The sequence below is a fragment of the Neltuma alba genome, unplaced genomic scaffold (assembly GCF_004799145.2).
Source record: "Neltuma alba isolate B1F8T4 unplaced genomic scaffold, ASM479914v2 tig00011952_pilon, whole genome shotgun sequence".
NCBI classification, from domain to species: domain Eukaryota; kingdom Viridiplantae; phylum Streptophyta; class Magnoliopsida; order Fabales; family Fabaceae; genus Neltuma; species Neltuma alba.
Window position 1 is genome coordinate 69,633 of NW_021636531.1, and position 25,399 is coordinate 95,031.

The 25,399-nt window shown below is 36.9% G+C and overlaps 3 protein-coding genes across 4 annotated transcripts; all 3 read right to left on the minus strand.

Annotated features, from left to right (window-relative positions):
• Positions 1-664: 664 nt before the first annotated feature.
• Positions 665-13,320, minus strand: LOC114719779 (sialyltransferase-like protein 1). Its single transcript, XM_028905309.1, has 12 exons — positions 13,311-13,320; positions 4,330-4,655; positions 4,149-4,225; positions 3,801-3,887; positions 3,635-3,712; positions 3,462-3,553; positions 3,124-3,325; positions 2,554-2,644; positions 2,150-2,208; positions 1,870-2,018; positions 1,561-1,642; positions 665-1,477 (listed from the first exon to the last, which is right to left on the minus strand). Exons 2-12 carry the CDS (start codon positions 4,448-4,450, stop codon positions 1,085-1,087), a joined length of 1,431 nt encoding a protein of 476 aa, XP_028761142.1. The 5' UTR covers positions 4,451-4,655; positions 13,311-13,320; the 3' UTR covers positions 665-1,084.
• Positions 8,241-14,051, minus strand: LOC114719778 (RING finger protein 10). 2 transcript variants are annotated; one of them, XM_028905307.1, is made up of 9 exons: positions 13,734-14,051; positions 13,128-13,174; positions 11,634-12,923; positions 11,125-11,213; positions 10,406-10,508; positions 10,188-10,292; positions 9,436-9,541; positions 9,051-9,224; positions 8,241-8,947 (listed from the first exon to the last, which is right to left on the minus strand). In XM_028905307.1, exons 1-9 carry the CDS (start codon positions 13,942-13,944, stop codon positions 8,793-8,795), a joined length of 2,280 nt encoding a protein of 759 aa, XP_028761140.1. In that variant the 5' UTR covers positions 13,945-14,051; the 3' UTR covers positions 8,241-8,792. The 2 variants fall into 2 exon arrangements, with proteins under 2 accessions (XP_028761140.1, XP_028761141.1); XM_028905308.1 differs by lacking the exon at positions 13,734-14,051 and having other exon boundaries at positions 11,634-12,926.
• A 1,321-nt stretch (positions 14,052-15,372) lies between these two features.
• On the minus strand, positions 15,373-23,568 carry LOC114719775 (alpha-mannosidase At3g26720). Its single transcript, XM_028905304.1, has 29 exons — positions 23,091-23,568; positions 22,906-22,989; positions 22,732-22,820; positions 22,379-22,553; positions 22,068-22,187; positions 21,880-21,963; positions 21,690-21,761; positions 21,323-21,436; positions 21,101-21,201; positions 20,930-21,023; positions 20,689-20,856; positions 20,527-20,616; positions 20,353-20,418; positions 20,174-20,230; positions 19,778-19,997; positions 19,481-19,611; positions 19,233-19,301; positions 18,811-18,870; positions 18,635-18,706; positions 18,398-18,445; positions 18,182-18,301; positions 17,881-17,946; positions 17,460-17,572; positions 17,261-17,345; positions 16,890-17,000; positions 16,709-16,804; positions 16,458-16,505; positions 15,930-15,998; positions 15,373-15,850 (listed from the first exon to the last, which is right to left on the minus strand). Exons 1-29 carry the CDS (start codon positions 23,286-23,288, stop codon positions 15,614-15,616), a joined length of 3,057 nt encoding a protein of 1,018 aa, XP_028761137.1. The 5' UTR covers positions 23,289-23,568; the 3' UTR covers positions 15,373-15,613.
• Positions 23,569-25,399: the final 1,831 nt, after the last annotated feature.

Here is a 25,399-nt window from a genome sequence, read left to right on the forward strand (position 1 = left end):
GCTTCCGATTTATAGTGCAGGGTTTTTTCCGCAGTGGAATGAGATATTTATGGCTCCGGATAAGGTTACTTTATCTCTTTGTGATGGTCATGCTTCCGCGGGTTGCATCAATCATGAGATATTTATGAAACTCTTGGACTTTTCCGTTTGATTTGTCAATTAAACGGAGAATTATCATGTTTTGCGGTGATGATATTTGATTTTAACGAATGCAATAAATATCAAACCTGGATTTGATATCTTGATAGGCCAAAACAAAAAAGAATTATGAATATCAATTACCGTAAAATATCCAAATTGATTTATCTGTCATGCATGGCCACGGGGGAGCCTTTTGTTTAGCCAACTGGAAGCTGTGGGATTATCTTACTCCCTGCTCGCATGATACTCGTTTGCGCATCGTCGGGACTGGGATAACCAATTTAAAATTATGCACGACTGTGATTTGTGGAAAGTCCTCTGAATTGTTATTACTCCCAGAAGGCTTAGAGACCGAGAATCTATCATGATTTACAAACTACGGAAGTTTTATTGTCAACAGTCTCATCCATCGTTTGATTCAGCAGAGAACTACAAGAGACAGTAACTCGCAAATCATGTAGGGGACTTTCAGTAGCCCTTTTTTGAGCTTAAAGTAAGTACTAATGCATGTTCGAAGAACAAAAATATTAATGCAGGTCACTGTAACAAACTTATCAGTACGTCCAGACATAATGATGAAGGGTATTCTATTGTAATGATATCAAAAATCAACCAAGCAGTGTCTGTTTCAGAGTTAAAACCAGAAAAAGGAGGGGCGAAAAAAAAAAACCTCGAGAATCAGAATTTCTATATTGTGATTGCTACTTCACTATCGTGGAATCACCAAAGAATAAATCATCCAGATCAATGAACTAATGCATACTGACTAGCCCCAGGGTTGAGATTCTTGCCATGCTGCCATTACCACAGCATTTGTTGGAACGAGAAACCGTTGATGACCTATAGCACATATTACAAGTTAACCCTGAAAAGCCCATTTCATTTTAGAGATAGTTGGGCCCATGATCGGAGAATAGGAGTAGACAGAATGGAGAACAACCCTTCACGCCTCAGATTTCAAGGAATGTCTAACACACACCAGATCTTCCAACTTATTGCCATCCATTTTATATAGAGACACCCCTTGCATCTGATGATAGTGATCCTGAGCCTCTTTTCGCAGACTCTCAAAAGGCATGACTTCCCATTTACTATAATTTGAATGCTTTCTTTTATCACTCATGTCTGGAGTTCCTGAGATTGGCCCGACTTTGTCTGGGTCCACATTGCCCCATACCTTACAACTGCCAAACTGCCCCAAATCATCAGCCCGATCAGTTTGGCTCCTCTTCATGCGCATAGCTGCTGCATGAGCCTGGCTTATCATTTCTCGACTTGGAACATCTGACCAGTCTTGCACCCTCTCAGATCGCATGGGGGAATGGATCCTGATTACCTGACAACAAGACCCAATGTCAGAGAAGAGATTAACAAAAAACATAAAAGGTATTTATTCATATTTGTAATTAATTTAAATACCCCAAGGCATTCCAGAAGCTGGTAGTAAGCCCTTCCTTGAAGTGGATTGTGTCCCTTCCTAGGAGTAGAGAAGTATCTTGTCCTGCAACAAAAGTAGCGGAGGCAAAAGATAAGAAAAAGTAATTAGCACAACAGTCTCACATGCAAATAAGAAGCTGAACAAGATGAGATGAATCAGTGGAGGAATCTATTTAGTCAGAGAGGAAGACAATGACAAAGTTTAAGATAGCTTATCCTCCACTCTTTCACTACATTCTTTTTGATATCTCGACTCTATCTAAAATCCAGAATTCTAAGGCAGAAACTAACCACTCAGTGTATCCTGGATCAACAGTGAAACCATATATGTCAACGATATCGCACATGGAGAGTGCTAACTCTACAGATTTCATTCCAGTTCCTTTGGCACCTCGACGTAGAACTATACCTTGGAAGAGATAGACTGGGTTTGGAACAGTCTGTCATGAGAAGCAGCTAGTATAAGTTTATTCTAGCAAACATATAGCTCTTGGCTGTAATGAAATTTACATGCCAAAAAAAAAAAAAAAAAAAAAAAACAGAGAAACGGCTTTTAAGAACATGTTTTCACCTTTATTATTGCATTGATTTCTCTATGTGTTACACTTTTGATTATGAGTACCTCATCATCTGGGAAAAAATCAAATTGTTATATGCCATGAAAAATTTATATAATATAAAGCAGAATTAACATCTGATGAAGCATTGAAATGCATCAAAGCAATAGTATCCTAGTCCCCTGCCCCCTCAGGATTTTCTAGGTCTCGAGTAGTTAATACTGTTAAATACAGGATATATAAACTAACTGCTTAGGCATTGAAAGTTTCTCTTCTTCTTGGAGTCCATCCATATGCCCATATCTATATTACCAAGGTGCATTGCACTTGTATTTTAGGAGCTAATGTAGGCAAAACTTTCAATTTCGAGTCTTCAATCAGCATTTAAGGCTTTTTTGAATAATGAATAATAACTTACCAGATCCATTGAGAATAGGGACCATATTACGAGCAGCACCCCTTACAACCAGACGAAAATCCCTCTTAAGACCAACATGCTTGGCATATTTCTACACAGTTCATAAAGAGTTATAAGCACTTGACAAATATGTTCTGAATAAGTAAATCCTCAACAATGGAAAGTAGAATAAATTCCACTTAATCCTAAAAAAATGGTATCTTAAAGTTGCAGAGAAAACAATGCCTAGAACTAAGAGGAGCTCAGTTTCATCTGTGTCAGGACAATCAAAAGCTCAACTTTGAATCAAAGGGCAGCCTGATGTACAAGGCATGCTGCGCTCACGCAGGGTCCAGGGAAGGGCCATTATTTCCAAGAGGCTAATTCCACGGCTCAAACCTGGTCACATGAAGGCAACTTAACCAGTTGCTCCAAGGCTCCCCTTCAAGAGCTCAACTTTAAATAGCCGAAAAAAATTATTACGAAGGGAATCTATTGCTTTATCAAAGAAGATCTCTTCTTAAATGCATATGTTATTAAAGAAAAGCATTTATTATATGGAAATCCTTGTTGGAAAACGGAATGGTTTACCTCATTAACTGGAGCCTCGTTGTCTCGAAAAACTGCATCGTGACTATCAATTTCTTTTCCAAATTCCGTCTTTAGAAGATCTCCAGAATTTCCAACAACAGCACAAGTGCGGAACTGCCGTGGATGGAAGGGGGGTTTTGCTGGTAGTAATACATTGAGGTGTTCTTCACAAAGAGTCTTATTATAGCACTTATCAGTCCCCCTAAAAAAATAGAAGGAAAAAAGATGGTCATAAGCACTTCCTAATGAGATAATCAAATTCAAACCAACCAATTTAAGCACAACTATATGAGAAATGACAGGAATTAACAGGAGAAATAATGTCTACATAGTCTTACAACTGTGCTATCCTTTTTGCTGCATATTCTAACCATCCATCCGGGCGAGCATCTAGATATTCTCGGGTCAAAACTGTAGTCATGTTACGGTACTGCAATATCTTGAGATATCAGTACAGTAGCAAGCACCCCGAACATACAATTTAAACAAGGGGGAAAGGATAACACTTCACCTGCTCCCACAACAGAATTGCATCACACACATCATACTTGTACTCCAAAGGCTCAAATATTTTAAATTGCTCATTGTACTGCAATTAATGCAATATAGATAATAAGCACTCGACTATTATTGAAAATAATGAATCAGAAATGGAGTCAAGAAAGACACAAACAAACCCAGGTGCTGTTGGTGCCTTCAGGAAACTTAAGGATCAACTTGCAGTGGTCGATAATATGCGCAGTGAGCCCAAGCCCCCTGTTTGCCTTTTTTCAATACCAAGTTTTAAATCATCAACACGAAGTAATTTATCGACATTATTCTCAGCTGAAAGGAATGCATTTGAGGAAGTGGAAAATGTAACACTACTAAAATTCAGATCCAACGTAAAACCATTCGACAGGGGATGCAAATTAGAGATAATAAGGACTTACTCAAGGAAAGCGAAAGTAGTTAAAAGCAGCAAATTTCAGGGAGGAAAAAGATGCAAATTTTCAAGAAAACTGTGAGCTTAAGTCCGTGCTTACCACACACTGCTGAACACTGGACTGAAAATCAGACAATATGCGAATTGTTGCTGAGTTTCGATCTGTGCTCAGAGACCCTGAATATGCATAATGGATACGGAGAGACAAGAAAACATAATTAACGGGACGCACCAGTAACTAGCCAGCTTAGAGTTGGAATCACCACTCGTTTGTCATTTACCTGCGAAGAAAGAGGATTGGATGGCGAAAACTAGAAGCGAGAAGAATGCAACAGCACACACCAAATACAGAATCGTGGGTCGCCTGTTATTGCCGAAAGACGGCAATTTGTGCTGTCTCATCGGGGAAGTTGGAATATAGCGGAGAAGACCGAGTAAGTGTGTCCGACAATGAAGAAGTGATGATTAGCAGGCCATGAAGATCTTGCTTGTACCCCTCATCATGTTCATTCCCAAGAGACACCTCGACGACGACCACGATCTGCAAAACGACACCGTCTCCACATTCGCCTGGTAATACCGTCGCTAACGCTGACACCGACTTCGGCTTATGTTGATCCCAACTCAACGATTCACACCATTCCAGGCTGTCTAACATGCCATTAGAGTTTTAGATAGTCTCCCACCAAAAAAATGGAATTACCAATCAGGTATTTTAATCACCCAAGAGGCTAATACTTGCGATTGCAAGCCAAGTAACATGTGATTAATATAATATTTAAGATCTTCTAACGATATTAATTGCAATTAAGCATCATGTTTTTTTTTAGTGTTTTTGTTGAAATTAAAATTTACTTGATTTTTTGACATAATTAAAATTTACTTGATTGAGAGTGAATTCTATAGGTAATCATTTTTTTTTAATATTTTCAACATTCATGTTTAATATCTTCAGCACTCAATTTTTCAATTTTTTTAGTATTCATTTTATATATTTTCAATACTCATTTGTCATTTTTTAAGTATTGAAAAAATTAGAGATAAGTGTTAAAATACATGAGATGAATGTTGAAATAATTGTTAAAAATTTGAGTATTGAAAAATAATAAAAATGAATTTTGAAAATGTGGAAGATGAGTATTAAAAAAATTCATTCATAAAAATGTTGATTCCGACCAAGACTTTAAAATGTTTTTAACTGTAATCAAGATTCCTTAAATATCATTTCCTTACCCAGCTGCCTCAGTAGACAAGAGAAATGTACAGATTTGCCCAAACGAGTCATTATGCCCTGGCGGGTGACAAGTCCAGACACGCACAAGTTGTGAGCTGAGGCCACTGTGTGAATTGAAATTCCTCTCTCCCCCTCACCCCTTCTCTATCCTCTGTACAATCCATTCTGTTGGAACTACTTTTCTACCATCACTGGCAGAAACTCCTATATGAAGAATGGCATTAAAATTGAGTGTTTAAGTAAATTCCATTGCCCCGCAATTTCCATTCAATAACTAAGCGTTATATCGATATCTACCTTTCTTCTTTGGATTTGACAAACTCTGCATCCACTCAACGAAGTCCTCCACCATTTCTTTCTTTTTTCCTTTTGTATTTCTTTTTCAAGTCAAATTTACTGCACAAAACTGAATTTGACGGGAAATCCATTAGTCTTCAGGAAAGATGGATGGCGTGACGCCAAAGGAATGTCGAGAAATGGAAGCAGTTAAAGAAATGATAGCGAGGGATGATCACACTGCTGCTAGAGATAAATTACTAAAACTACAACGACAGTTTCCAGCCACTGATGAATTCTCAAGTATGATCACTGTTTGTGACGTTTTAAACTCAGCAAGTTATGATTTCATACACAGCGAAAGTGACTGGTACTTGATTCTTCAAGTCCCGCAAGCAGCTTCGGAACAAGATGTGGAATTCCAATATCATAAAATTTCAAACCTTTTAAAACCCATTAAGACCCACATCCCTGCAGCTGAATCTGCTCTGGAAATCGTTGAGGAAGCATATTCTGTACTTTCAAACCCAGAAAAGCGCACAGAGTTTGACAAGAAGAGGAACGCCATGTTCGAAGCTTGTGAAGTCCTGAATGTCCAGAAAATACATCATTCTACTTTGGCCGGACATATTGATCTAAACCACGAAATACTTTCAACTCCTACAAAGTCAGAAATGGCCACCTACAAAGCCAGGAGTGGAAGGGACAACATGTGGAGTTACAAAAATTCTTGTTTGAGCACGTTCAGGAATGAGAAAGCACGTGTCAATTTTGCAGCAACAAGGCCTTTTAATACCATTGGAAGTTCTGAACTTTTTAAAGTTGGCCAAGTTTGGGCTGCTTATGATCATGAATGCATGCCAAGAAACTATTTCCGGATTGAAGAGATCGAGAAGAGCCCGCTAAGATTACATGTTAAGTGTTTAAGAGCTGCTCAACTTTCTTCATACGAGTTGTTCAGAAGTGAGATGGGTTTGCCTATTGTTTGCGGGCAATTCAGTGTAGATAAAAGTAAGGATCAAACAATTGTACCAGCAATTCTTTCGCACGTTGTTTGTAGTTATGCTGATGAGCAAGTCCTAATCTTCCCAAAAGAACAAGAGGTTTGGGCAATGTACAGAGAGTTAGATCATATGATAAGGCGTTCAAATGACGAAGCTCGGAAAAGCTCCAAGTTAGAAGTGGTTGAAATCGTTAGAGGATATACCGAGTCAGGAAACATGCTTGCTGCAAGATTGGTCGGAGTAGATGGACAAAAAAATGTCTTTAGAAGACAGAAAGAGAATTGCCAAGAGCTGTTTTTATCAATTCCTTCAGATGATCTCTTTAAGTTTTCTCACAGGATTCCGGCACATAGATTTGTTGGGGAAGATATGGATGGCATGTTTGAGCTTGATCCATATGCAGTTCCCTCTCGTCTAGACAGCCCTAAGTCAAAAACACGCAAGGCACTATCAGATTCAGAATCTAAATCAGTTGACCTTGAAAATAAGTTGTCCTTGGAAGATTTTGCTTGCAATCAAATATGGGCTGTGCGCGATGATCTAGAAGCTATTCCCCGGAGATATGTTATAGTGAGTAATGTAGCTTCAGAAGATAATATCTGTGTGACATTCTTGGAGCCTAATCTCACCTATACTGATGAGAAACGCTGGATAGAGCAAGGTCTGCCAATTGGCTGTGGTTCATTCGGTGCAGGTAAGACCATTAGAATGCTGGGGTTATATCACTTTTCTCATGTAATGAAGTGTGAGCGAAACCGAGAAGATTCCTCCTTCTTGATATACCCACAGAAAGGTGAGGTTTGGGCAAGGTACAAGAATTGGAATGACAAATGAGATCAATCAGACCTCGCTTGTTGTCAATATCAGATTGTTGAGATCATTGCGGATTTGGCTGATGGTTCTGAGATCGGTGTGGCCAGCTTAGTTGAGGTGCCAGGCTTTATGACTCTGTTTCAAAGTAAACATTATAATGGGAATGAGTGGATTCCCAGAGCTGAATTTCTCTCATTCTCTCATCGGATTGTAGCTTCTTGCGTTCAGGCAACAAAGGACAATGGCGTCCCTGCGCCATTTTGGCACCTAGGACCAGACTCCTTAGATTCTTTGAATTCTGCTTGCTCTCACAATATTCTATCGATGATTTGATCATTCCCTTACACTTTCAATCTACTTAATGTAATAGTAGGAGACGAGCTTGCTTGATAAATACCAACAAGAACGCTTAAAATTTAGATGAGAACGGTGAATAAAGCTGCCACAAGCGACAATTATTTTAGCACATTCCTATGTTGTCAAGAGACTGCTTTCGACATTATGTCAGCCAGTTTCACAAACTGATGTTTATTAACATGACATTCCCTTGACTCTACTAGCACTAATTTTAGTTGTATAAACTTTTTCATTTCATAAAATTAGTTTTTTATTAAACGGTAGTATATTTCTCTTCATTCTATTAAAACAAAGCTTCTGCAAATCAATGTACAATTACCAGCTTCTTTACGTGTTTTTCAGAACGATTTTATTATTCAGGTTCTGATATAATCATACGTTTAAAAACCTTTTTCACTTGTAACAAAAAATACTCTGATCATAAATGCAAGACCCATCACTACAAAATGGGATCTTAGTTTTACTGAGAGTACATCGGTCAGCATTTGGGAATTCCAGGAGGAGGATACGAATAAAAATTTACCAATTGAGGTCGCTATTAATTTTTCAAGTGAATGTTAGTGTCACTGCAATCCCCTACTCCAACCCAGAAATTAACAGATTACTTGCCGATCCAGGCCGCCAACACTTTTCCCCCACATAAATCCCCAGCAACAAAACATGGCTGGATTCACGCTGCCTGAAAACTCGCACACACCCCCAGAGCGTTTCCAACATTTTGGACTCCCCACGTGCCGTTCTCAACCATATATCAACGCTCTGCACTAAAAACAGCATTAAGAGACTTTCCGGAGGCACAATTTTGGGAACACGACAACCCATTCAACTGAACTTAAACAGCCACGTCTTGTATATTGGTGAAAACATATATTCCTGTTTGCAACAGTCTAAGGTATCTACAAGTCAGCCTTTAACACAAAATACGAGCTCTCCATACACTGGAAAGGTTGATAAGTAATACTCCCAATGCGAAAAACTCCTCCAGGGCGACAAACCTAGCGGGCTAGCAAAATGACAAGAGATATTCAAAACTCCCAGCATAAAGTCATTGATATGATGGTCAGTAGCGCCTGCCCCCAGCTGTTGACATAAGAACTCTAGTTGGTTTCTTCCCCTTCTTACCTAAGTCACTTGTCTTGGGTGCATTTAAGCTATTAGTAGACTCTGCTCTAGATATAACATTGGCAAACGATGATGTCTCCACATTTCTCAGACCTGCAGGAACATTAACAGTACAAAAAAGAGGAACAAAACACATTTAGACATTAAAGCAGGTTGATTTTTAGTAATAGACAACAAACTATCATCAAGACAATACCTGTCAAGCCAGAAGATTCAGTTGTAACATTATGATTATGTAGACCAACAGTTTCTTGAACGTTCAAGGATGGAGAATCATGACCAGCAGCAAAACCAAGTCTTGTGACATTTGAAAACAAACTTCTTCCCCCAACAACAGGAGGACTTGATGTTACATCCGAATTTCCCAAAGCTGAACAAGGGAAGAAATACAGAAACTAACCTCAGGGCCCAATAACTAACAAGACTGGATTCATACCCATGCTCAATCTCAAAAACTACAGTGCACAAAGATCACTCATTTTTATCATAACCAAAAGCCAAAAGAATAGTTACCACAAATGCGATCTTGAGTCCATTCACTCTAAAGCTACTCTTAACCAACTCCAAGAAAGCAGGATTACCTTCAAAATCATCCATGGAGAATGGTGGAGAATTATCACGAGAACCGGTTGGTATGGGAATAGAATGCGTAGAAGAAGCTTCAGCCTTGATTTTCTCTCTTCGCTCCTAAAAAAATGAATAGTATGATTCTCGGGAGATGGGAACATACATGTTAAAGCTTTGGACACCCAAAAAAAGACAATTGAAATACACATATGACATGATAATAATGCAGAACATTCACGAGGAAACCTGCCCTAGGGCCATGCAGACAACCAGTACAGAAACACTGAAGAGCTTTAGGGAGGGACTAGAGTTCTATTATAAAACCTGGGCAGGCCCCAAGTTTGTGATCCTAAACATGATTCAGGCTCTGGGTTAAATAACCCCGACTTAAAACTTGAGCAGGTACGAGAAGAAAACTCGTCCAGGACTAAGCCTAAACAGGATTCTTTAATGCCCAAAATTCTCCTACTCGCACAACAGGCATAGTTACATATCTTCAGACACCACATTCAACTCGATTTTTCCATTAACAAGTTCTCGAAATAACAAAATCAAACAACTTCCATATAAGAATTCATTTATAATAGGAAAAAAAATTCTATTTCAGCAAAAACACACTAAGGTTAGTACATATATTTTCATATATGCATTAAAAACACCAATCAATCATTAGTAATCCATTTTCCCATAACATATTAACAAACCAACTACTATATTGAATATCACATATTAACATAATCTACAATACATTAGAGCTCAAGGACACCTTCTTTGTCAGTTGCTTCCTGTGGTTTGCACGCTTCTTCAATTCATCCATGAATGGGGCCAGGGATTCAGAGGGCAGCATCTCACTCAAATCAATTTCACAAAGCTAAAAAATTCAGGCAACCACTAATTAGAATTCACAGCATCATAAAAAAAAAAAAAAAAAAAACTCTTTTTAATTGAAAAGGGAAAGGGGGAGAACTTCGTGTTTTAAAGCACCTGAAATGTTGCTGTTAAAGGAAAATGACTCAAATATCGGTACCGCCTCCTCATTGCCTCTGACTGAGTGACTGTTTCCAATTGCAAAATCCTTCCACTTATTCTGCAATAAATTTTAAAATGGTTAACAATTTATTATATGTGGTTAAAAATCATCGAATCTGATAATCCTTTGGATGAGCAACTAAACAAATTTTATATATTTCTTCAGATAATAATTTCAAACCTATCACCTGCCAGCCCAGCAAATAGAATTTTAGTTCTTAGCACGGCTTTGTCCCCCCAGTATATGATAACGAGCACTTGAGACATAGTACTAAGTGAAGGACTCAAGGGGAAATGCCAAAGAAGCAGTGATACAGAAACCACAACACAGGAAAAGTCTAAAAATAAAACACAGGTCCAAAAGTAAGTATTCCCATCAATACAACCAAGCTTTGAAGTTCAATACAGTTTCATCTATATGAAAATGGTACCGAGTAATATCTAGCTAATGTAACTAAACAGCCAAAGGTGTTCCTACATGTGTTTAAGCCAAATGTCACATTCAACAATTCATAGACAGTAAAAATTCAAGTTGGGCAATTTTATTTTGTCCTAAACATCACATCAGTAGACACGTTTTCTTTTGCAATAATTTTGATACCTATAAATCTTACATCTCATACAACTTTAAGCACATGGGAGGAATATGAATTAATTATTAACATTGTCCAAACCTGTGTGGAAGCATATCATAGCTTCCATAATGGTGAAGTAGACATTTCATGTTCAGGGGATGCAGAATGAGATGCTGACCATCCGCAACCTGAAATGTAATGGCTGAATGAGCATATTAATGAAACAAACAAATATCATTGTTATAATGGAAAGGAAATTAAACTTTTATGTATAAAGCTTTCCAGGAGAGTTAAAACAAAACTAAAATAGCAACTCTAGAATTGGATGCACTCTTGTCTATCTCAGACCTTGATATACGAAGCAAAATACCACAATCAAACCAAAAATTTCGCAAACAACGAAAACATCACTTCTCTCTGGATGTGAGCTCAAAAAAGCATTTGACATTTAAATTATTCACTCTATAAGGCAATATCTGGCGTTCATGAAACTCTTTGTCCTCATAACCAGTTGGTAACATTTGAAAAATCAGTTAAATAATGCACTTTTAAGCCAAATGCCAATATTGAAATCAAGTGAATAAATAAAAATGTTAATCATTGTTGACCTGGTAAAAATTGTACGAGTCACTCTCCTTTGAATCTCCAGAACCATTTGGATGCCTTTGAATTTCATTTTTCCCCTCATAGGAAGAAGATAGATTAATTTCTTGATCTAATACTTTTCTCTCCACATCCAAAGTTTGAGCTGGACAGGCTCTTGCATTTGAATTATCCATTATTATACCTTTGCTTTGGTCATGGAAATCTGTAGAGGTAGATCCAGATCCATAAGACCGGGTTTCATTATCAACATCAGTGCTGTTCATAACTGTTGATGGTTTATGGTGTCCACAATCAATAAGCCTAGACGATTTGCCAACATCACAGGCCCTGTGCTCATTCCAATACTTCTTCCTCTGTTCTAATTGTTGCATTGCAGCACAAACATATGGAAGTTTCTCCAAGTCATCAACAAGACCAGAATCAGCTTTGGCCAGCCAACCGTCTAGATCCGATATTGCCTGTCTCACTGAGAGATCTACATCTGATGTGAGTGTGAACTTGGAAAATGGGTCACACAAATTATTATCGCCACGTGATGAGACTTCTGTCTCCTTATTTTTATCAGACAGGGTAAAAGAGTCCTTTTTTCGAGTTAAAAGTCTGAACTCGACGATATCTCCCACTTGATACTGCTTAACATTTTCAATGTAGATGGTATATAAATCCTTTGCAGATATCATGACAAAACATAAGGGACACCTTTTCCAGCAATCACCCTTGTGATCCTCTTCACCCATCATCAAATATTGTAAGATACAAGGGAAACAAAAAATATGCCCACAGGAGGTTATTTGCGGACAAAGAGGATACTCCAAACAAATTGGACACTGAACCAAGAATGGAGTGGAATACCTCACACATACAATATCTTCCCACTGTAACATTTTATCTGGGTCTAAAGACTCCGGTGAATAGTCACCGGAATCTAACACCACGAATTTGTAATTTGCCTGTAAAAATAAATCTTTGTTGTATGGCTTTTTCTTCTGCTGCCTTCTTGGTGGTGGAGGAGGAGGACCCCTTGCTTGAGGACGAGATATGGGATCATAATGAAAGTTCAGCAAGTGATTACCATTAACCATCTGAGGTTTTCTTCCTGCTGAGGGGGTGCTTCCATGTGGATTAAAAGACCTAGTATTTTGCAGATCTCCAGGAGAAGAAACTGTTCCTGTCATCTTCCCTGCTGACTGAGATAATCTAGGGGCCCGCCTTCTTGACTGGCTTTGGGAATGTACTCTGGAGTTTTGGTGAGGTGAACTCTTCATACCACTTGGAGATCCCAACTCAGTCACCTACTAAATAGAGAGAAAGAATTAATAGCGGCAAACATATTTCTTACAAATAAACACATAGCCCCTAACATATAATTCTACACTTTTATGACCACATATGCTTCAACCAGTCAAGCGATAGATATCAGCATCCTCATTCAACTAACATAGATATTATGGCAAATACAAAAGAGCCCCATCCCTCCACAATGAAAATCAAAATACCTTTTCGGAAGGTCCACCAGAATCTTCTGTAGCTGGAGTCGATGGACCTGCCATATAAAACGACCAATGCATAAGTTAGTTGGTCAAAGCCAATAACAGGGGTAGCAAGCCCGCCAAAGAAAGAGAGGCATTAGGACACTTATATTGTGAGGAGAAAACCTCAGCCACATAGCTACGCGACACCGTAATCGTTTGTTCACCAACCCTGAGCAACTAAACTAGATGGACTACAATTTTACGGGAAAAAAATTAACTTGCCCCCCGAGCACTATCAGTGGGAAATTTGGGTAACCAGAGAAAAAGGAAGTTGAATTTGTCGGACAAAGATAACCGCATCGATACACGCACAAGAATGCAATCTTTTTTTTTTTTAATAGGCCACGTCTTCTTCCTCCCCTCAGCACTTTCAAGGACCAAACGGGGAAACTAAATTAACGAAAAATGTTAAATGTCATATAGCAAGCAAGCGTATCAAGCCCTTTCACATGACAAATTACGGTAATCAATATACAAGGTAGATGAAATTAACACCCACGTACAACGTAAATTGCTTATAGACAGCTTCCGAAATGACAAACAGAAAACCAGCAAAGATGAATCTATGACCTGAATCAACGTCGGGTATAGCGACGGGAGTTGTTGAATCGGAGATCCGGCGAGATCCGACGGATGGAACTTGACCGATAGGAGAGGAGATGGATGGGGGAGAATGACAGGGTAGAGAGAGGTTTCCATATTGGGGATTAGGGTTTGGAGATATCGGAGATTGAGAACGCGACGAGGGTGATTCCTGAGCTTGTGAGGGCAAGATGGACATGAAAAATTTGGAGGGGAAGGGGAGGTTCGTCTGTGGTAACAGCCAAAGCCACTTTACCAGCAATTCTTGTTCGGCGTCTCTTTTATATCGTCCGTCACTCACATACCCCGGGGAGCCCGCCGCATCTTCACCGAATGCTGCTTGAAATTACGATTAAACCACACCTGGGACTGAGGGTCAAAGCAAAGAAAGGATAATTCTCAGCAACCCAGGCAAGGCTTATATCTAGTTTACAGAATTTATAAAATACAACGAAAATTTAAGAATTTAAATCATCAATGGTGGCTAATTTTCTTTTTGTCGTGAGTGAATAAGATCTAGCACGCCTCATTTATATCCACATGTCATCTTCATTCATGATCTAAATAAAAAATTTAAAAATGTCGCCCATAAATTCTCCACACCATTAACAATATGTGGCATGTCTGACGTCAAATTCATAATGGGATATTCAAATCTTTAGTTCTTAATCGAAATAAAGAGAGACTGAATGCATTGAAGAAACACACAAATAAAATATAACCCATAAACACAATTTATATACTCCTTTAGTCCTTAAGGTAGAACCTATTAATTAACTAATTTGAGTATATTAAGAATATTAGTTAAATTAGTTAATACTTCTCTAGCTTTAATATAAACTCAATTTGCACTACAAAATAAATCTTATATTTAGAATCGAAGAAGTCTGATATACTACCTCCGGTCCTTAATATAAGAGCCCGTTTGACTTTTATTTTGGTCCTAATTATAAGACCCCAATCTATTTTGTCTCTCATATTTATATATTTTTTTCCAAGACAGTCTTCTAATAATGATAATTCTAGCCAATACACTTAATTAGTAAGGATATTTTAGAAATGACAACACTTATTTATTATAAATAACTAACTTAACTTATTCCTTAATTTCCTCAGATTAGTCAACTAGGTCTTATAATTAGGACAGAGGTAGTTTTTTTTTTCCCCTAAAACACCTTGAAAGCATCTTATCTAACATGGTATCTTTCCATACATAATTATTTTATATAACTCAACATTAATTGTACATAAACAGTATGGTTTCTAGTCTAGTTGCCGGAGGGCCCTCTGTTTTTTTCGAGTGGAAAAGAAGGCCTTTCCTTTCTGTCGCACGGTACTATCTCTGATCCTTAATATAAGAGCTAATTTAACTTTTAATTTGGTTCTAAGTATAAACTCTTAATTCATTTTATCTCTCATATTTATCTATTGTTTCCAAAGTAGTCCTTGTAGTTGTACATGTCAAAGATTTTATCAATTTTAACTAATACACGTATTAACAAAGATATTTTAAGGAAGACATCATTTATTTATTACAAATAATTAAGTTGACAAATTTTTTAATCTAGTCAATTAGTCAACTAGCAATACAACTGGAGTGTATTTTATTTCTACCAAAAAATAATCATAAGGATAAGCGGAGAGAAAGAAAGTTGATATTGCGGAGTGATGCATGATTTTACAAAAGCTGGCCAGGCCAGAAAACAATACTTGTCAGGGCTAGACAGATATCTCTCATAGTTTGACTAAGCAAATGAAGAACGGTCATTTTCTGGATCTCTTAGTTACTGCAACTCACAAGCTAAAAAACTGTTCTTCTATTTACAAACTTATTACTGGAACATCAGCTGGCAACGTGAGTTGTTCTATCACATCACTCCATGATCTCCTCGTCCAGCAACAGCTAGAAGGGGATCAAGGTCAAGAAGAAATGTCCGAATCTCCATGGGAGCGAGTTCAACCACCAACTTGGCAGGATCAACAGGGCCTCCTCTTTCCACCTTATGTTCTTCAGAAGAGCCTTGAACCTTCCATTTTAACCTCTTCTTTTCCATTTCAGCTCTTTCTTGATTAGCAGACAAACTCATCTCCGTCACTTTAATTATCTGAAAAGTCAAGGAGTTGATATAAGTACAAGATCCATGTATACGTGGGAAAGTAGTTTAAAGTAGTTACTGCTCTTACCTTCTTGTTAGGGAACAGCATTTTTAAGTCTACGCTTGCCATTACTGAATAATCTTTGTCCTCTCCAATCTATACACCAATAGTCACCCAACAAACAACAATCACTATATATAAGAAAAATTGAAATCTGAGTGAAGAGTAAATATTTGGTAGCTGAAAATGGATTAAACTCCGCATGCATCTCATGCTTGGCAAATATCATAAATCATTTGCATCTGGCCTATAAAATCTCCTTGTATAAACTTCTATTCTACGGTTGTAATTGTATGAACAACTTGCTCCTATGGCCGACATATATAAAGGACGAAATGTGCTCTGTTATTTATGCTTTTATGTTTAAGTTGCAAAGTATAGCTTAAATGCAAGCAGCAAAGGTCCGCAGCAACACTTATATGAATCATGTTTGAAAGTGCCAGACCAAAGTCCTGTACCATGAACTATGCAAACCAGACTATTTGTGCAGCTTAAATTAGACAGATTTTATTGAATCGAGATTTTATTTGATAAATCAGGGTAAGCAATTACAACCTCATAAAGATGAGCCAATCTAATGAGCACTTTTCCATTGTTAAGTTCCTGCAAAATGTTCATATAAAGGAATAAGTATACATGTCACCGAAAAAAAAAAAGAAGGAATAAATATACATGATAAGATTAAAGATATAGAAAAGGTACTAAAAGGCATCCTAAAGATCTGTCTTTTGTTTTTCCTTTTAAAATGTCCGGGAAGTCTGATATCCTGAACTCTGAAGATACTTCAAAGGCATTTCCCTGCATACCTGGAGGGTTAAAAGGGCAGTGTTGTTTGGTAAATTGTATGAGGACTCCGTGCCAGAAAATGTTGACAAGGGGAAGTGCAACCATTTGTCCTCATCCTGCAGGAAATTCCTTATTGCTTTACTCCAAAAATAGGTAACTTCAGAAGGGGAAAAAGAAACTTCATTTCCTTTTCCTCCTTACCTGTTCTGTAAAGGCCAACAGCAGTGGTGAATATATTTCCTGGCCTACAGTTCGACGCCATTTGGCACCTTCACCAATGCGGTCAATTCTAAGATACAACTTTCCTCGGATCTGAAATGCAATCATATACTAAAGGGTTAAGTTGGCGATAACAACAACATTTGTAATATAACCGATGTATTGCATTTGGTTGGAAGAGATCGTTCATGAGGGTGTATCCAACTTTGTAATTACAAATGGTTAATGTTACTAAGAGACCTCTGTTAAACATACGGAAAATGTCCTCGTAAAGATGGGAGAAGATATCACACAATATCATGCAAGTGCTAGTCTGCTAGTAATAAATGAAATGGTTCTAAAAGGCACTTAACAGTTAATCCTTCACACTGATCAGCAGTGCAAATTGTTTCATTGAGTACCTCACCAACACCTCTTGAATCATCATGAAGTAACCTCCTAGAAAGTAAGAAAGCAAATCAGAGACCAACATAATGCCAGTCAGTATTCACTATAATACAATAAAATATAAAAGCAATTAGTATGTAGGAATATATCAGAAATATAATCAACCTATGGAGCATCAGCTCTACTTGACCATCCACCAAGCTTGATCCTCCTACCGAACGGTCCACCAACACTGAGAGTTCCATGCCACTATCTTGCATATATATTCCTAAATTAACCTTAAAAAAACGCAGGGAGCATAACATGCATTAATGTCCACTGGGAGTATCGAGCAGAGAGTTCAAAATATAAAACAGCAAGAATCAAACTTATTTGACAGATTTTGCTTTATTCCAGAAATATTGAAGCTTGAATCAGCATAAAAGCGAAACATTTTGGAGCGCAATGGACTTGACATCCATCTTTCAAATGCCCCCTCCAAAAAAAACAGAAGAGAGAAGAAAACCTGTTTGCTTGCCAAGATGAACATTGAACATATACAAAAACTAGATGTAGGAATTGGGAGCATTTTATTTGAAGAGCATACAGGGTAATAATTTCCAGCAATTGGTTGATTTACTTGTAGATCCCAGTCTGTCCTAAAATCTCGAATCTGCAAAACAATTGAAAATATCAGAATACAGAAAAGGCTATAATCAATAAATCCATGTTCAAGTTCAATTTAGGCTTTTCCCCATAAATGAATTTTACTATTCTCATCAACAAAAGTCTCAAGCTCCCAATCACAGCTGTTGCTTGTAAGATAAAAGCGACAAAGTTAACGATGCAGTCCAATATCAACAACCAATTGTATTTTAATGGAAAGACAGCAGACAAAAATCTCATACCCTTTTAATGAAATCACGTCCATTGGAATCAGTATAGAATGTCTTGTTGGTCTTCATTTTAGTTGTAATTTGAGTAATGATTTCTTTCCCAATGCCATCATCCACAGGTATAGGCCCAACCTAGGCATATAGGAATAAGTTTAAGATGCATACCATGAACTGCTATACAGCCAATGAAAAGCTGGCTATATCAAATAGCAAGATGAGGTAACCTACGGTGAACTCAACTTCAGCATGCTCCTTTTCCTTGAATATCCTTGTAGTCTGCAGAAAAAGACAAAAGATTAGGGCAAAAAAAAAAAAAGAGTTTGGACAATTTTGTTCTTTTTTGTTTTTTTTTTTTGGGGGGGGGTTCTTTTTCCTTTTTCTTTCTTTCTTGCTTTCTTTTTTTCTCTTCCAGTGGGGTTCGGATTTGGAATGAAAATTTGAATAGATGAGAAAAAACTAAAATACCTGAGATATCCATGGGTTGAGCTGTTGATGTATTTCATCCAATACAGGACCACGTAGGATAGTTATAGGAATCTGAGCACACACAAACAAGCAAAATACATATGTTTAATTGTTTCTGGATCTATCACAAACAAAACATTAGCACCAAAGGTGAAAGTTTCAGAAGAGTTCATAACCTGGGGATCAGGCCTTATGGGCACCGAACCATTTGGACGGAAGACATACGCCCCAGAAGCCTTCAACAAAAGATCAAAAAGTTGGTAATTTTAACAAATATTTTTGGATCACAAGTATTGCTGAAAGAAGAAGTTGTAGATTAAAATAAAGTAAGAAGGCAGGGTCTTAAAAATATCTTGTATACGTTGTACACAACATTGAACTAAATAAAATAAAAACATGTCTACAATCCAGTAGGACCAAGACGAGCAATGTATATCCTGAATCAAGATGAGGGAAAGGTTTTTCTTTCTTAATAAAATATAAACCTGAGTGGGGACAGTAAATAATGTGGCTGAGATTGCCAAAGAAATTGTACCATGCACGAAGGAATAACTGGGGATTATTGCAAGTGATAACTCAATGATATAGAAATTAGTACCTGAGGATCTTTATCTGTTCCATCATTTCCAGAATAATAACTGTATGATTGTTCAACTGATGCTCTAACCTTTAGCCATAAACAAAATAAGAAGGGAAAAAAATATCATCACTGACTTGTTCAAGCAAAACTCAGAGTGTTGGCTGTAATGATTTGGCCAGAAATCTTAAGTCTTGAACACCGAATTAGAAGCATGCAGGAAAATATTAGAAGTAGGCAAAAAATAATTAATGCCCCTTGAAATTTACCATATTTCTGCTGTTAGTGTAATGAGTAAGTCTCCCTTCATCTGCAGAATAAAGTAGCCTCAGGTTCCCCTGTCCAACTTCTATGCTATTATTTGTAAACCCAAATGCCTTGGAGATTGTCAAGCTTTGTCCTGCATTAATGAGTGAAAGAAATCTTGTCAATAATGCTGATGCATCATTGTCCTCCAGTCCAACTTTCCAGTGGAACATTAATGAGTCAAAGAAGGATTGGGACTCTTGGTCAAAAAAAAAAAAAAGGATTGGGACAGAGTTAGGGTTGGAAGCAACATCCATAACTTGTCTGTTTAGGCTTCGAGACTCTGTAGATGCTGAAACCAAGGGGTGGCACAGACACTGAAAATGCAAGCAAATACTTGGGCTCTGAAGAAGGAGCTTTTCCTATATGTGCTTTGACATAATGTTTTCTGATCCGTATAGTGGCATTTGATAAAGGCAGAAGCTGAGACTCAACTTCTTTCCCAGCAGAGTCCTGGACAAAAACTTCTTCTATGGAAACCTGTGACGTTTTTTTTTTTTCCGGAGTCAGTCACACAAATCAAGATTTAAAGTTTTTCAATAGTTATCAAGGCCAAAAAAAAGTTTTTCAATAGTTATAATTAAGTAAAATAATACGTGTGTTTCTAAATATGTTTGAAGTATCTAAACAAATCAAAAACCATTAAGAGAACATACAGGGATTTGAATTACTTCCTCCCTCTTCCATGCAAGAGGATTATACACAACAACCACCTACAAGAAAACTCAGATAAGAGAAACATTTTCATAAGAAAGAGTCATAAATCGCTCAGAGGGATTTTTTTTTTTTTTCAAGTGTTGGCTATTACTCAAATATGATACAATAAAAAACTTACCAAGTGTTTCCTGTCAGACAAATTAACTTCTGAGGAAGGACAGTAACTTATATTCAGAAGAGGACACTGTCAACAGATCCGCCATAAATAATTTAGTAGATAATCACAAAAGGTGCAATAACAGATATCATATTTAAACGGAAAAGAAATTCTGCTATGATTATGTTGCATTGCCTGCTGCAAGTCAGTCACCGGATTCCCTCCATGCAAACTTTGTCCTTGGTTTATCAAAAAACTAAGAGCAGATGAAACCAACTTCTCTGCCTGCAAATTAAAATTTTAAATTATTTACGCTGTCAAAGGTTAAGCAAAAATAAAATAAAATAAAAAATGAACCTCCAAATAGCCCATTGAGATTCGCTTTGCATAATCAGCAGCAACATGCTGTCTTTCTGTACCACTAACTGCGTCATGATGCTGAGCAATTGCCAAAGCATCTGCTAAGGCATCAGTATTTGGCCCTGATTTGCTCCTTCCTTTAAAGAATTCGAGTTGTCTTGCCGCCTAGAAGCCAAAATACAAAGTAATAGATGTTACCCAACTCACCCTAGAAGGTAGGAGAAGCCTAAGACTTTACCTGATAGTAACCACTCATCACTCTGACATAACCCTTCAAAGCTGGCCTACTTGTAAAGTAGCCAGTCCAATATGCATTTGGATGATCAGCATACCTGAAATTTTGCCTCATATTCAAAAGTGAGCTCTGTGAAGTCTATATCTAACAATGAAATACCCAAGAGAAACTCACGGGAAGAAATCATCAAATTTGAGTGGCCATTCCTCATTTGCTGCATATTTTGCATCAGTATAGATAGATGGTGTTGAATATAATGCATTAACACGTCCATCCTAAGGGTATACCCCGAAAAAGAAAAGTTAAAAGAAGAAGCTGAACCAACGAGTACCACCAGAGATGGAAGAAAGGTCCTTTAGGGAATCATTTTGCGCAATAGCAGTAAAGAGAGATTACCAGATTTACATAATGGATAAACTTGTCCATCTGTCTGAACCATGAATTCGCATATTGATAACGGAAGTCAGTCCCCATTGTCCACATAATGTGATTTGTCCTAGTAACATTAGCCTGGAAACAGGCAACCTTTTACTTTTAAACTGCAATTCCAATGATAACTCCATCTCTAACAAAATAAAACACAGCTAAGAACTTAAAGCTGATATCCAGTTTCACCAAGACATGGTGTTACTATTGTATCACTGGACCACATGGTCAACTTATTAAAATTCAACTTGCTTCTCGTATCAAAAGATTTATCTGGCTTCTTATACCTTACATTTGATCCAGCAAAATGGCAACTCAAGAGTCATCGAGATCTTACCTGAGCTAAAGCTGCAGATACAAAGTCATTGACTCGTTCTTGAACATTATAATCAAACAGGAGAACGTCATCCTTCAATTCAAATGACAGAGAATTTTAGATGTGAGAACAGGGTATTGAGGGAATGGCCAAAGAAAAAGCTACCAGGGTACTAAACATTTCCTGTTAATAAAATAAAATAAAATCCAACCTGAATAGGAGAGGAAACATCATTTATCTCAAAAGTGAAACCATCAGGAGGATCATAGTGCCTGGGAAATATCCCAGTAAATATCTGCAATGAAGTTAGCCAGAAAAGTAATTGCGTGAATTGATTTGCAGACAAGAATACGGGCAACTGAAACAAAATCTAATTTTTAAGGGATTTAGACAACTCACTTGTGAAGAGGATCTAAGAGATTTGGAACCCTGCCAAACAACCTCAAGAGTCTTCTCCTTCAATCGTTTGGCTCTATCTTGGTAATCAATTCTTGCGAAAAAAAGCGAATCAAATCCTAGCTGCAGCAGCAAACGATCTCATTGGATTTAGAGATTGTATACAAACAAAGACATAGCAAAATGGAAGTCATTTCAGAATAAGTATTATAATTCTAGGAAATTTTGAATACCATTAGATGAAAATCAGTACATAAACATCTTATCTAAAAATAAATGAACAGATATATTTCTACAGGTTAATAAAGACACACCTCGGCACCAAGCATATAAGCCTGAACTGCAGAATGGCCAAAAGGATCAATCTGCCAGCCAACTCTTGGAATCTTACCAAATTCCTCTTTGATGAATTGATGCCCCAGAGTTGTCTGATCAATTAGATCAATATAATGCGGGGTGGCCTCATCATGCATACACATGCCCCCATTTCTTCAAAAGCCAACCAAAGAAAAGAAAGAGATTCAGAAGGCGAGCTTACTGTCAGTCATCAATTCATGTATAATCTAACCAAGTTTCTATTCTAGAACGTAGAGACAGTAGAACTCATCTTTGATCTACAAGATAATCAATAGCTACTGATAGATGAAATAAAGCTTCAGATGATTACATGAATTCCAGCTGACCCGAGTTGACAAGCTCCTTCACCTTAATTTTCATCGCTTTGCTTTGCTGTCTCCACCATCTCTGGAAAAATGCCTGAAAAGGAGAAGGTTAAACTTTACTTTTCTAAGGTTCCAACATTTTGAGTTGAGAATTTAAGCCAGTAACAGAAGTGTTTTACCATCTCAACGTAGATGAACTTGCGATTCTCATCATCCAGTAGCGCAGATATAACGGAATCCAATACATTCTGCACACATGCACCCTGTCCAGCAAACCGAAACCGCATTCAAACATGCCAAAAATTATTCGGCAATCAGCTATATATTTAGCCTTTTTCCCTCATCGAAATGAAAGAGGACAAACCCGAATGGAATTGTTGGCTCCAACATAGTATTGATCAACAGTTTTGAGCCAGCCGACATCATCGTGAGAGTGAGGCACCAAGTGGACATTGATTTTGTCAGGGACGATCCTTTGTGTGGTATTGTACTCTATATACTCTGACTCCGCACCCAAAAATCCCACCGCTAGAACTACAAATAACACCGTTGCGATCGCCATGGCTGCTGGCAATGGAACTCAGAATGTCCCCGGCAAAACACTGAGCTAGAAATTACAACATTACTGAGCCAAGCTGCCAGCCAAATATTCAAGCTTTGATATTTATAAGATCAGCGATCTTTCACGCTCTCAACAGTCAAAATTCCGGAACTTTGGATTCGAAGTCAAGGAAAGAAATAAAGCCGTAAGAGTTGTTCGATCTTGCAGCTCTGAAGGTGATATCATTGACCGTTGATAGTGATTAATAGCAATAAACTAACGATTTTTTTTAACCATCAGCAAACTAACCATTCAACTGAACATGCCCCTAATTACTGGATGCTGGTTTGGGCTGAGCAGCTCAGAACTGATAATTTTTGTTTTTGGTTTTTGATTTTTGTCATAGTTCTGAACCGATAATTTAGCTCTTTTTGTCTTTTTATAATCTTTTTTTTGAACACCGATTGTCTTAGAACGGAAAAAGAAAGTAACAACATGCCAAGTAACTTTGAATACTAACTAACTTACCGAATCCGAGCTAACGGCCTTTCAATACTTTCAGTACTTAATATATCATCATGTTTAATTTTTATTTTGATTCTAAATATAAGATCCCAATACACTTTGTTTATCATATTTATATATATTTTTTTAAAGTAGCCCTTCTAACAATGATAGTTCTAGTCAATACACTTGATTAATAAAGATATTTTAGAAAAGACAACACCTATTTAGGATAAATAACTAACTCAACTTACTTCCTTAATTTTCTCAAATTAGTCAACTGACTCCCATATTAAGACCAGAAATATTATTTTATAGCACCAACTCTGACCTAGATCCCTAATTCGGAAATGTTAAAAATTAATTAAGTTAATCATTTATAATAAATATGTGTTGTCTTTTTAAACTATATTCTTTAATCATATACATTGGCATTATATTTTTTGTAAGAACTCTTAAAATTAGAAAAAGTGTTATAAATTTAAAAAACAAAGTAAATTGAAATATTATATTTAAAATTAAATTCAACCTTCTAATTAACTCTTAAATTAATGAAAAGAGGTGGTATTACATAAATTTTAATTTATATTTTAAATTCTATTGGATGATGGGATAGAGTTACTACAACTTTGGGCATTAAGACATAATGCATACTGTTTTTTTTTTTTTTGGTGCCACACATTGTAACTGTAAATGTTGTCACGCCAAAATTGTCCGTGACAAAGTAATAAAAAAACATTGAACAGGCTATTAAAACAGTTTTCAAACTACAAAATTATATATTGAATATTCATACATGTATGATTTAGTGTCCTGTTTAAGCTCAAATTTTTAAATTTTAAAAAATGGCTGTAACAACAGCGATCGGGAAATTTGTTAAAAAACTATCTTACTTTAACCTCATCCTTTCCCTCCTCCTTCTATTGAATAAAATGCATACATTAATCCCTGCCACATTCTTTAAGATATGGGAATTTGTTATATATTATTTATTGCATAATGAAGTATTATTTTTAATATATAATTTAATTTAATTTAGTCAGACAAAAGTCTATTAAGTGTATAAGACTAAGCTCCATTGTATAAATAGTGTGAGTATATACATTGAATTAAAATTAGGATTAATATAATATTTGGTCCCTTAAGTTAGTTCTTATTTTAGTTTTGGTTTTTCAAATTTCAAGCTATAGATTTTAGTCTCTCAACGGAGCAAAATGATTTAAATTTTTATTATATTACAGGGATCAATGTTTTAAATCATAAGAAATTTGAGGGATCAAAACCTATGATTTAAAATGAGAAAACAAAATCAAAATAAAAGTAAATTTAAAAGACTAAAAAGTATATTAATTCTTCAAATTATTATGTTATTTATTGGACAAAATGTGTGTAAAACTAGAATTGGGTGGTAAAAGGATGTTTTACTTTTTTGGGTACTAAAAAGCTCCTCTTTTAATGGGCTGAGGGCTAAACTGGGCCTGATTGTGGCCGATGGGCCACCGTTGCTACTCGTCATGGCTTCTAATGGGGGGCTCAAAGTCGGTGATTCAGTTTACCAAAAAACAATGTCGGTGATTCAAATTCAAAACGAGCCCAAAGAAAGTATAAGGGCATCAGTAATCGAATTC